Source organism: Larus michahellis, chromosome 1 (assembly GCF_964199755.1).
Source record: "Larus michahellis chromosome 1, bLarMic1.1, whole genome shotgun sequence".
NCBI classification, from domain to species: Eukaryota; Metazoa; Chordata; class Aves; order Charadriiformes; family Laridae; genus Larus; species Larus michahellis.
This window is the reverse complement of record NC_133896.1, coordinates 132,001,037-132,013,284: the sequence shown is the minus strand read 5'-3', so window position 1 is coordinate 132,013,284 and position 12,248 is coordinate 132,001,037. Positions and strand designations below refer to the sequence as shown.

The following is a 12,248-nucleotide window of genomic DNA, read 5'->3' as shown; positions in this document are numbered from 1 at the left end:
AAGTTTACATTCTAACAATTGTATTTTTATAACAAGCAACCAGTGATAAGGAAAAGGTTTTCTCCTCAAAGACCAAAATGAGATTATGACCTTTTTCACACTTAAAATTACTGTTATATTATGCATTTACATAGGAAACAGATGTGCATCATTCTTTTGTACTGTTTATGTCCTTAGTCTGTTTGGCCATTTGCATTTCATACTGTCCAGCTGACATGCAAAATTAAGGTGTTTGTACAACCATCTGCATTAGAGAATTAACACCATTCTTAGATAAATATGGGAGGTGGTATCTCAGATCTTTCAAACAGGTTGCCTAAAAACTCAAATTCTTGCCACTCCCTCTCTAAGTCCTTACAACTTAAATAACAACAACATAAATCTAATTATATATTGTTTCTGCACTGCCCATACCCTGTAGTGGGGGGGAAAAAAAAGTTACTTTGTATGTTCTGACTGATGTATTGGTCCTGTATCTTGTTCAGGAGCTAAAAATGCATCTTGAGCAGCGAAAGCTCTTAACACCTACTATGCAGCCCGAGTCCCATTGAACTTGAGTATAGGAACTGGTGGACAACGCATATATTCCAAGATGTCTATTAGACAGTGATGGGTTGGAGTACGTTACGTAATTATCATAATAATATATGCTCCACTAAGAAAGATCTAAGTCCCTTCTTAGCTTAATATTTAAGTTAGTGAAATTTAAACACAATTGGTGAATTCCCAGGAAAGGAACAAATTGAAGCAAGCGTTTATGGTTTATATAATAACTCACATAAAATATGAGTGCCTACAAAAGGAGGGAGTAACATAATACTACTATAACAAACCTTTTTATATGTAGTAAATTTCTAATGGTTGCTTCCTTCATTGTATCTTTTTCTCTTGAGAACACTTTAGTTCATCTGTTGGATTTATTTTTGTTAATACAAGCAATACAAATCACTTTCTCCTTAATTGCCTCAGCTTAAATAATACAGTTAATTCTTGGAAAGTCAAAGCTTCTAAAGAGCAGAGGAAGAGACCTGTTTACAAGTCACTCTGGCTTTTGCACAACTGATCAGTTCATGTGCTTTTTAGTGTATCTTTGCAATATCAACAACAAAAAAATAATTAAAAAGTGGTGAGTGAAAAAAGTGAAGCACCCATCAAGCACTCACCGAGGAGTTAGAATGTTATTTGATATAGTTCAATGTTATAAAACAGAACAGTAAGGCAAAGGGTAAACACACAGCAATCAGCTGCAAATCTACTTAAGCAAAACAAAACACAAGCTGGCAGATGTTGCCTTAATGACTGAAGTACTTGCTTTGGCTGAACTATTACCAACAGGCAGAGTGGAATTTTACTGCGGCTTGCCTGACTGTTGTTTTACTAATCTGGTTCATGGAAAACAAGGTTTCAGATTTTTTACACTGGCAAACAATTCTGATATTAATGGCAGGTTAGAGGAAAACCAGTTCAAACCAATGCAAGCCACTCAATTTTTCTTTTTAAAAGAAAACATTCACAAAATAATTAGGCCATTTAAATTAGGCATGTAGGGAGAAGAAACCAAAATCTTTAGCAGAATGTTTCCTCTTGGCACTCAAGATATGTATAAACAGTGATAAAACTATTTCTAAAATACTGGAGAAATGGTCAAGACCATTATTTGGAATATATTTCTACACCACTGCGAGGTCACTGAGTCACCAGAGCACTACTTACTCGTGTTCGGAATATCGGAAATGGATATATTGGAAATAATTGCATATGCATCTCAGTGAAGAACTAACCTTTCTTGAAACCTGTGACAAACAATTCATGTGTTTCCTTTCCACTGAGTAAATATTCTTTTACGATTCAAAAGATCTCTAAAGCCATAAAAAACCAATTTGTTTTGCTCGGTGCAATAAACTGAAAGCTGAAGCTTAGACGGAGGGAAAAACAAAACAAAAAAAACCCCCAAAACCCAGAACAAGTTGGCATTTAAATCATCCAAAGGCCCATGGACTCCATCCTCTCTTTCCACAGAGCTGCTTAACAAAAGAAATCTAGGAGGTTCTTTCAAGACCTCACTCAGGAGCTGCTCTGTGTGGAAAAGGCCTGGCTACTGCTTCAAACAAACATGAAAAATATACAGGTACAGAAAATCTTCGAAGTACAAGCCTTTTGCTGATTTGATGCCTTAGTACATCCATATTTATCAATGTCTTACAAAAGACAGATAGAAATGTGATACAACTCTTAGAGAAGCTTATAAACTACTGTTTGCAGCATCCTGCTTTTTGGAGTTCCCTAATCATGAGATGTCTTACTGATATCATATACAAAACAATGAATTAGAAAAATATTAGAAAGGTGGTAAAGTCATACAATAAAAAAACCAGGAAATTCTAGTTTTACAGTTAGCTGTTCAAGGTTAATCCTATCCTTTTGTACTTAATGGGAAACATCAACTCAGTCCCCTAAACAGCTCTCTTCTAACACATAAAGTATCTATCACAGTAATTCATCTAACACATAAGCTGTGAACAAGCCTGTGGGTTTTGTAGAAGCTTACAAGGAGTGTCTTGAAGAATTTGTACTCTATGTTAGCCTAATACTTGGCTGAGTCCATGCAACAATGGCAATTCTCACACTTAGGCAACATTAGACACACGTGGGTTTGTGCTTGAAGTATTAACGCATTTAAAGATGCACTCTTAGCTACAATTGCTACCTGAGCATCTGCAGCAGCTATAGACATATCCTGGACTGCAGGATTCCAAAGACATCTCAACAAATGGGGGCTGTAGTTCTACATACAGACAAAAGCAATTTCCTTCGGTTCTCCCATCTAACCCTTTTGAGTTACTAATTTTACCTATTCATGAGGAACAGTTTTGAGCATTAGACACCCAGCCTTTCTCATCCAGAAACAGATGCTTCCCCCCAGTCCCCTCTCAGACCACAGAGAGCAAAACATTTTTTCTTTAAAATACAGCTACTACTAAGAAAGCTAAAATGGCTACTACTGTAACAGGAGAAATGCAAGTAGATATTAACTGAATCTTTATACTAATTTCTCAGTTTAGTTGTTGCTCTTGTTAAAAAAAAAAAGCTTTCAAAGAACTATGTGGCTTTCTTTTAGTGGGCATCAATAACATCTCTCATTTGAACAGGATTTTAAGTCAGTGGCAAGTCTGTGTCAGAAAAAATGCTGTTAAAGTGACTCATTCATATGAATATCAACTTCATAAAAAGATTAAACAAAGAGTGGGAATAAATTTCTGTAGTCATCAGTGATTTAAGTAACTTCCATTATGCAAGAAGATCTCCTGAATTTATTGTATATTTAACTAAACTGACTTTTGTGCCCTTGTTCATAGACTTTAATTAAAAACATATTAAGATCTAATTCAGTTCTAGTTTCAGTTATAAGCTATAAAACTTAATTCAAGATACCGATTAAAACAACTCTGATTTAATTTTTACATATCTAATGTGCAATGATTTAAAACTCTTTTACTACTACAAAGAAAGTAATTTTTATTCTGCAATATGTTCTGATCTTATAGATGGTGTATTGGATGATTCACAATGTTGTGGCAAGCTGCAAAAATTGCTTTTAGTAAGGAACTGGTATCTAAACCAAATATTGCAAGAGTGAAATGTAATCAAGAATGTGATCAAGGATCTAATAAAAACTTCCTTGACTAGAGATTTCCTTCAAAGGTACAGGATAACATTTCTACTTTGAAGTGGCTTCAACAGGATATATCTGTCATTTTCAGATTCAGTTTATGACTTAGAATCACTACAGTGATTGTGAGGTGGAGACAGTACATTGAAATATGATACACTTCATTTTAAATATTTAAAATATATCTTATCAACTGAAAGTAGTTGGCAACTGATTACAGCAGAGGAAAATTGGCAAGGAGGCAAGATTTTGTTTGAGAGAATTAAATGGCATTCCAAAGACACATTTCCAAAAAGTATAACAGAAGAGTTGCCATCATTCTTTCCTTTCTCACTATAATCATGTCATTTTCAAAAGTTACATCTTCTATAATCTCCAACCAAAGTTGGACAATGACTGTTAATGAAGTTTAACAACAAATCTAATAGCAGAATTTATATCTTACCTCTTATTAATGGCAGCCCACGACGCATTAATGTTATCTGTCATCAGTTCTACTTTTCTGGTGTCATCTGCTGAATAATCGCGGAGCAGCTTAAGTGCCATGTCATTTGCCACATCTACATTTATTTGCCATTGTCGTATTTCTTTTGAAAATTGCTGAAGTAAAAAGACAAAGAATAAACCTCATATCACCATAAAATGATTACACATATTGTATGATTATTAGAGGAGGAAACGAACAACTTATAGCATCAATATAAACAAAAAAAAAAAAAGAAAAAGGACTTCCTCAGATTTACTGTACTGGTAACTAAGGTCAGAGTCTTTCAAAATGTTTAAATTCCTTTAGTCGTAAGACCATAGGACTACTTCTAATCTGTGAGAGGACCAAGCAACAAAATCCTAAATGCTAGATAAAACATGACAGCTCAAATTGATAAACACTGAATAGAATGTTGGTTATTTTTTTCTGAGACACAAATAGACTGATGTACTATTATGTATTATGCAAACTATCATTATTTGTGATGTTGAATTATAATGAAATAGAAAATATAGTGAAATAATATGTTCTATTTTTCTTTTTTATACTCTGAAATAATACTGAGATTTGGACCTGTACTTTCACTTTTTTAAAAATTTATTTTAGTGAATTGTTTATGTAATTAGTGCCATCTGCTGGAACAGCACTAAATCTGCAATACAGCAAAATACTAATGGTAAACCTATCAATAATTGTTATAATGCTAATTTATGCTTCTTAGTATTAAGCTTTTTTAATCTTGGCCATTCCTTCCCCGCCCGCCCCTGCCTCCTTTCCTCTCCTCTTTCTCTTCTCCTCTACACCCGGGCCAACTGTCTCACTGCAGAAGCAAGCCAGGAAACCTGGAACACTCATTCAGCCAGCAAACAACTTCCATGCATCTTTCATCTTTCCTGTTAGTCTTTTTCTCAGAGGAAATTTCCATATAAATGCACTGAAGCTGCATATTTAAACCATAATGTGTAACAAAATGAAAGAGCAAAGATAATCGATGGTCTACTTGCACTTTTGTACTAGGCAAAGACTACAACTAGCCCATCAAAGGGAAAATGCAAGTAGAAAAAAAAGTTTGTATTTGTAAATAGAAACAGTAAGTTGCATGTAAACATTAGAAGCTATCAACAACAACAAAAAAAAAAACACAGTAAAGTGTGACCGTCTTTATTGCTGTGTTTTAATACACAAATACGGAAATGTCTGTGAAGACAAAAATAGGGTTCCCTCCCCTCATTCTCCCAAAACAGTGCTATTTTTGAAAACTTTTTTTGACTCAGCTAAGGATACTCCGCACACAGGTGAATTTAAATATGTAATCCTTGATTAAAGAGTCTAAATACTAAGTAAAAATAATTACGTTTTGAATGTTTTGTGCAGTTACGTTTTCATCTCAGAAAGTCTGTAAATTGATTTTGGTTAAGATTGGGACTGAAACATAATTGATCTTTGAAAAGAGTCCAGGTGGGGGTTTTGATTTTTCCCCCAAACTCTTACCTGTGAAAAAGCTGCTTCAACATGTCTAGGTTCCCTCCATAATTTAAAACTGAAAACATGTATTTCCTCTCTTTCCTGTGTTCCTTCCTGAGAGGGCAGATCACCCAATTACTGTGCAGCAGATAATCTCAGGTACTAAAACAGCAACCTGATTATCTGTTTTGAACAAGGGATCCTATTTCTACCAACCAAACATTAGGAGGAGTCTACCAACTCCTCCTCCCAAAAACCATCTGAACGTGTTTATGATTAAGCTCACTTGAGCTGAAGCTGCCTAAAGAATTTTTTTAAGTCATTCCCCTGTGTTAAGTATGGAGATGTAGTCAGGAAAGGTGATAATTTTGTAGAAAACCACAACCGTTCCTTTGGAGAAGATATAGGCAGTTGGTTGTTTTGGAAATAGTCTCCTCATTGAGCTCCTTCCCTGACAGAATTATATACAATAAATATATAAATGTTAATATTTACACACATATAATAAAATTGATAAACCACCTTCCCAAAAAACATTATAGAGTAAGTATCATTTCAGTTTTGTAGACCTTTTATATCAAGTATATATTCTATATTTAGGTCTATCCCTCTTTACTATACTCTGCCTTTCTCTTTGCTTAAAATTATGCATGCATACAGATACTTTTCTCCAGTCAAAGAATCAGAGCAGAAATGACTGTTCACTGCATTACTTAGAAAAGTTACCATAACATTTTTTCTGTATTGTAAATTAATGGCCTATAAACTTTACTTTGAAAATACGTTTTTTACCCAGTCCCGTGTGAATATAAGTGACCTTATAAAACCTTCCAAACCCCGTTTTATAATAAAACCATTACAAGGCTATTTCCAAAAGTGTTGTTCTTGCCATTAACTTCAACGTTAATCCATTAACTTCCTGACATTACAACACTAGATCATCACTCAGGAAAGAAATGATGAATATAGAGAGCTTTGCCGACAGAAACAATTTGTATTTTCTACTTTATTGGAAATTGGTATGGAATTTTTCAACAACTTTGAGGAGTGCATGCCTTGCTTCAACTTTGCTCTGTGCGCAGACACCGAGAACAAAGTACTGTGATAAATGTTTTAACTGTCTGTCTTACCAGAGGCCCATTAACTCCTACCTTACATTACTATAATGAATACTTTAGAATTCAATTCTTGGCATTATTTCTTTTCCTCTTTTCCCTTTTATATTTTTAGGTCTTATTTATCTTTTAGGTACTTAAGAAAACATTCAATTTTTTTTTAAAAGGAAAATGCCTCACTGATTTCATTTTGACAGTTTTTAAAGCATTCTCTATGTTTTGTCTGTGTCATCACTGGAATTTGCTGAGTTTTGTGCATTTATCAGGTTACTTAGGTATAAATTTATTTTTAATTTTTAGTTAGGAGACACTAGTTGATGTTATTAGGAAGAAAGTCTGTGTAATTAAGGATCCTTCATTAAAAACAGGTAAGGAAATTAGAGTTGGGCTTTCTTCTATCCCAGGATTGCCCAGTGGAACAATATAAATGACATATAGAAGTTCAAATATAGCAATATGTTTGTACAGCATGTAAATTGTCCGAGCATGTAAATTCCTACACTGACCAGGTGCATATATCACAAGTTTGGAAAATCAGACTATCTTTCTGTACTTTTTCTGTATATCTATAGCATGTTTTGTTTATATACTAAAAGAATTATTTTTTTAATCAAGGAATTCTATTTCAGTGTCTGCATCATATTCAATAACATTAAATTGTTTTACTAAAATTAAAGCAGTATGCTGTCAGCCTGGGAATAATAAAAATCCACCAAATCATGAGACTGTACTTCATCCTATATTGGTACACCGGGAGTGGCAAAAGAGTACCTAGCAAGTCACCCCCCTGCAAGATGAAGGCAAAGGCAAGCAAGATAGCCTCAGACTCATGCACAAATTCAGGGCATAAAGTTCACCCTCCAGGCTATGCCAGCTATACCTGGTCTCTTGAGTCCCATCAAAGCAGGGGACGTAATCTGGCTGCTATTTAATTTCCTGTTTAGATGAAAAAGAAATAGCTGGTCAATGAAGGAAAGAAAGGAAACCTCATCTGCATCCTTCCTCCTCTTCACTTTGGCTATCCCAGCTAAACTGGTACAGAGGGAGAAGAGATGCCTCACTAGCTTCTAGCAAAACAAGCAGCCAAGGAGCGAACTGGCAATCTTAGAAGGTGGTTTTGGTTGTTGGTTTTTTTTTTAATGTAAGCTCAGTATCGTATTAAGAACAGACTAGTTTTATACTAGCTTACGTTCCAATGACTTGTGGATGGGAAGGACCTGAAATGTGACTGTGTACTATTTATACACCTATAACCTTCAGCCTGCTGAGTTAACTATCTGCAGTCATCACTTAGTAAACAATAACAGTGCTTTCATGGGTAAAGACTCTCTTTGGCCAGAATGCCATATTCTGATTCTCTGTACCTAACGCCAGTACGTAGAATTTAGTTCTCAAACTAAAAAATCAGAATGAAAAAATGCTTTGAACCTCAGCAAATTAGCTCTGAATTAACTTCTCATTCAAAGGAATCATTATTTTAATTGTCAGCTACATTTTATTGGGTTACTTTTCTTTTAAATGGCAGAAACAAATGTGTAAAATTCTATTAAAAACATCATTGGCCAAATACAAGCCAGTTAAAGATTTTTTGTTTTGGTTTACACTGGCATTGTAAAAAAATAAATAATCAAAAGACTGATACTGCTGAGCTTACCATTTACTTGTGTGTAAGGATGTACTAACGGAAAAGCATCAACACAAACACTGATTAAAAGTTCACTTAGAGCAAAGGGGAACGACATATAAAGTTTAACAAACAAATCAGAAGAACACTTGGTGACTACTTTTTCACACCAAGCTGTGTTGAGATACAAAGCTGACAAAATGAATATGTCTGAAGAATTTGAGACTCACACTGACCTCTCTCTTTCCCCTCAACACAAATGAATAGAAATGACAGCTTTATTTTCATCAGTGTAACAGCAAGAAAAAAGACAGCATACTTACTCTACATATTCAGGGGACAACATCAAAATATACGTGTTTGGCACAGAAGCCTGGAAAGCATTTATTTTGAGGACCTGATGTATTTCTAGGTCGATCAGTTTACACAATACTAGACAAAAGAAATATAAAGCTGCTAAACTCAAAGATTTCCATTTTCCTTAGAATTCATGACCCCTTATCTCAAGCATGAACACAACAGCCAATGCTGTCACATCTAAGAAGCTTTCATGAGGAATTTGACACAATGGGAATTACTGGCAGACAAAGATAATTCCTCTAGGAAGGCTGGCACAAAAGAAAGAGGAAAAAAAAAAAAGAAGGAAAAAAGAAAAGAAAAATCCCACCATATTCTCTAAGACAGAGGTGAATTTCTTCCAGACTTGTGGGAGAAAAGCTAGGCAAAACCAAATAAATGAAAGTAAACAACCCTGGAACTGTAGAGCTTGCTGATGTTCATATCACCTTGAGGGCACAGCAAATTAAGATGGACTAGCTGTGACACTGAAATTATAATTCTAAACTAATGTCTGTAACTTGACACAACATGTCACATTGAATCCAGGCTGGGATAGGAATAGCTGAAGGTACTGATAGCCCAAGTGCTTCATCTCTTTTAAAGAAGGAGTGAAAAGAACCTGCAGGTGTCCTTTAAAAACTCTAGACATTGACATACATTCTATGAATAAGCATACTAGTATACTTTATAACTTGGGGATGGAGAAGAAGGGCATATTCTAATTTTTCTCCTTTGAAAATGTTGATCCAAAAAACTCGTAACTTTTTCAAAAAGCATACACTCTTAGATGAACTCACCTAAATGTCATATATTCTTGTAAAAAAGTGGACATAAAATCAATTTCTAAAACAATATTTTCAATTATTTTCCTAGTTAAATAAGTTGTGTTCAAGACATAAAACACTCCAACACAATGACTTAAGACTCTGTTTTCACAGAACTGTTTTTTTGTTAATTGAGTCTTTGCAGAGCTGGGATGTTGACTTCGTTGAAGCTTCTTTTTTTCTTTTTTCTTTTAACCAACCACTGGGCAGAAGCCAGAACTCTATCTCTGCAGAAAGACAGTGACAAATGGGAATCCTCTATGCTGAGTGACAGTAGTATACATAATCTATAACTCTTTCCAATACATTAGTGAGTGATTGCCCTTGTTTACCATAATCCACCCTTCCCAAGCAATGACCCTTATGGTATAATCTTAAATGAGAAAACTTAACCACTTCTCAGCCTTAAAACAATAGGCTGATGAAAGATTTATGCCTTACAGGCAAGTCAAAAAAAAAAAAAGGAAAAAGAAAAAAAAAGCAGCAAAACCAGTTGATGAGGACCTCACCCCACTATTCTTCACTGCAGTTCATTACGATTCAACTGTGCAAATAAGACTGTTGTAAGTCCCCAATCTTTAACCAAACAGCTGTGTAGTAGGTGTTAAAAAAAATAAAAATCTGGTGGGCAGGAGAGAAGAACATATGAGAAAATATTTGTGCAACTATTCTCCCAAATAACTAAACTGTAACGTTTCATTAACATGGAGGCAGGACTCCAGCCTCACTGGAGGCTGACCAACTGGTTAGTTTCAGTCTTGTTTTCCCCCAACCAGAGAAAGTGAGATATTATTATTCTGAAACAGCTGTTCTCAAAATTTATTCATGAAGAATATTCTAGCCCATGGCATGGGGGTTGTAACTAGGTGATCTTTAAGGTCCCTTCCAACTCTAACTCTTCTATGATTCCATGATTATATCACCAAAGTATGACTATTTTCATAATAAGAAACTTAAAAACTGATGCAACAGTTGGGCATATTTGCATTGCATAGTTACATAAGTTAACCGAGGCACACATTTTAGCACCTAAATGTGACAACATGTGCGCTAAAATCACAAGAGCAGCCATTTCAGGTTTTTTGAAGTTAATAACCCTGCCAAGGTTGAACTCAGCAAGACTACCTTGTGGCAAATCTAAAATGTTTGATTTTCAAAATATCTCAATATAGCTTGTTACATTGGTTTTTTTTTCACCCTTTTCTTAACTACTTCCAGTCAACATATACAGCTTCATTATTAGAGCAGAGAGACATACCAGTACTATGGGATTTTCCAGTCTGCAGTACCAGTGCCTCAACTGAAGGTGTAGTACAGAAGAGATCGCAAATTCTTGCGATGAAAAGCTAGGGTTTTTTCCTGCAAGATCAGCCAGCTATTTGTTATGACTTACAAGTTAAGACCAACTTAATTCAAGGATTATGTGACACACATTTTAGACTTTGTACGTTAATTTCTTTCTAATTTTTTGTGGGAAATAGGGGATTAAAGAGATTGTTCTCAATGTGCACTGTCCAATAGTTAGAGGACATTTTCTTTAGCAATCTAATTAACTCAAGCAGAAATATTTTAATTCTCAGTAGTGACCTTAAGCTCAGTGTTCTGTTTTTTCAGAGCTTCCACGGTGTAGGAAATTTCTTTCCACGACTCAAGCTTAGCTTTGGCTTGTTCAAGAACCCGCTCAGCTTCTTGTTTAGCTTCTAGCCACTGTGTTGAATCCTTTAACATCTCATGAAGCTGCTGTCTCCGGCTTTGGAGGTGTCCATGCACTTCATCCCACTGGCTCTGTATCTTTTCGACTGGTGAAACACAAAGGAAAAACAAAAGCTGAGTTACTTAAAAGTTTTTTCTTTCTTTTTTTTTAAGGGAATAAATAATAATATTTAAATCTTTCTAGAACTGATGACATTGGAGAACTCTTGCACTTTTTAAGCTGCAATTGCAACTAAGTTTAGTACAATAAAGAAGAAGAGATAAAATGTTCTAGGTCACACAGTATGACGCTGTGGTACACAGCATGCGTTTCAATGCATATGCAGAAATGCCTCAGAAAGCATTATGAAACAGGATCACATCTGAGAAAAAACATCAGCAATCATCCTTCATTCTTACTAAACAAACACAAGGTTTAATATTTTGTGAAGAACAAGTCCTTTAGGGACTTCATTAATATTAGTTAAAGATTTATTGCCAGATATAATTAATGGCTATACTTTCTTATTTCATTAAGGCAAATGTCAGCAGACTGCAAAGGCTGTCTAGAAAGCTTTCTCGTATGTTCATGTTAATTATAAAATAACAATTAGCTTTACCTACTATTTGAAAGAAATGTGATTTGTGGGAACTTAATAATCACTAAAATCACTGATAAGTGTTGGCTAGCATCCAGCATCAGACTCATCCATAGTAGCATAAAAGCATCAGGACACCTGGTCATCCAAGCAGTCAAAGTTTGACCAAAAAAAATTCAAACCAAACCAAACAACCAAAACTCCACAATGAAATCTGTGCACTGCATGAAGAAAAAGGCATTTTTTTATTTTTTTCTTTTTTTAAATTCCCTGAGTTTAGTCAGCACAAACTACATTCTCAATATTTTCTTGAAGACTGCCTCACCACATCAAAAATTCACAAGCCTTCTAGAGAGGGGAAGAGAGATGCTTGGAGTGCTCAGAAAGCAAGTGAAATTATCATCGAGTGTTAGTTTCAGCACTGCATCTCTCAT

General features: G+C 35.0%; 1 protein-coding gene across 8 annotated transcripts in view; it reads right to left on the bottom strand.

Moving 5' to 3' along the window:
• DMD (dystrophin) overlaps positions 1 to 12,248 on the bottom strand; it is a 1,292,219-nt gene that overhangs the window by 284,165 nt on the left and 995,806 nt on the right. For all 8 annotated transcript variants that reach the window (XM_074604145.1, XM_074604126.1, XM_074604154.1 and 5 more), the window contains 2 exons: positions 11,111 to 11,322; positions 4,116 to 4,270 (listed from right to left, as the gene is read on the bottom strand). In XM_074604145.1, the coding sequence (XP_074460246.1) occupies positions 4,116 to 4,270; positions 11,111 to 11,322 (367 nt within the window). The remainder of the gene's footprint in view (positions 1 to 4,115; positions 4,271 to 11,110; positions 11,323 to 12,248) is intronic.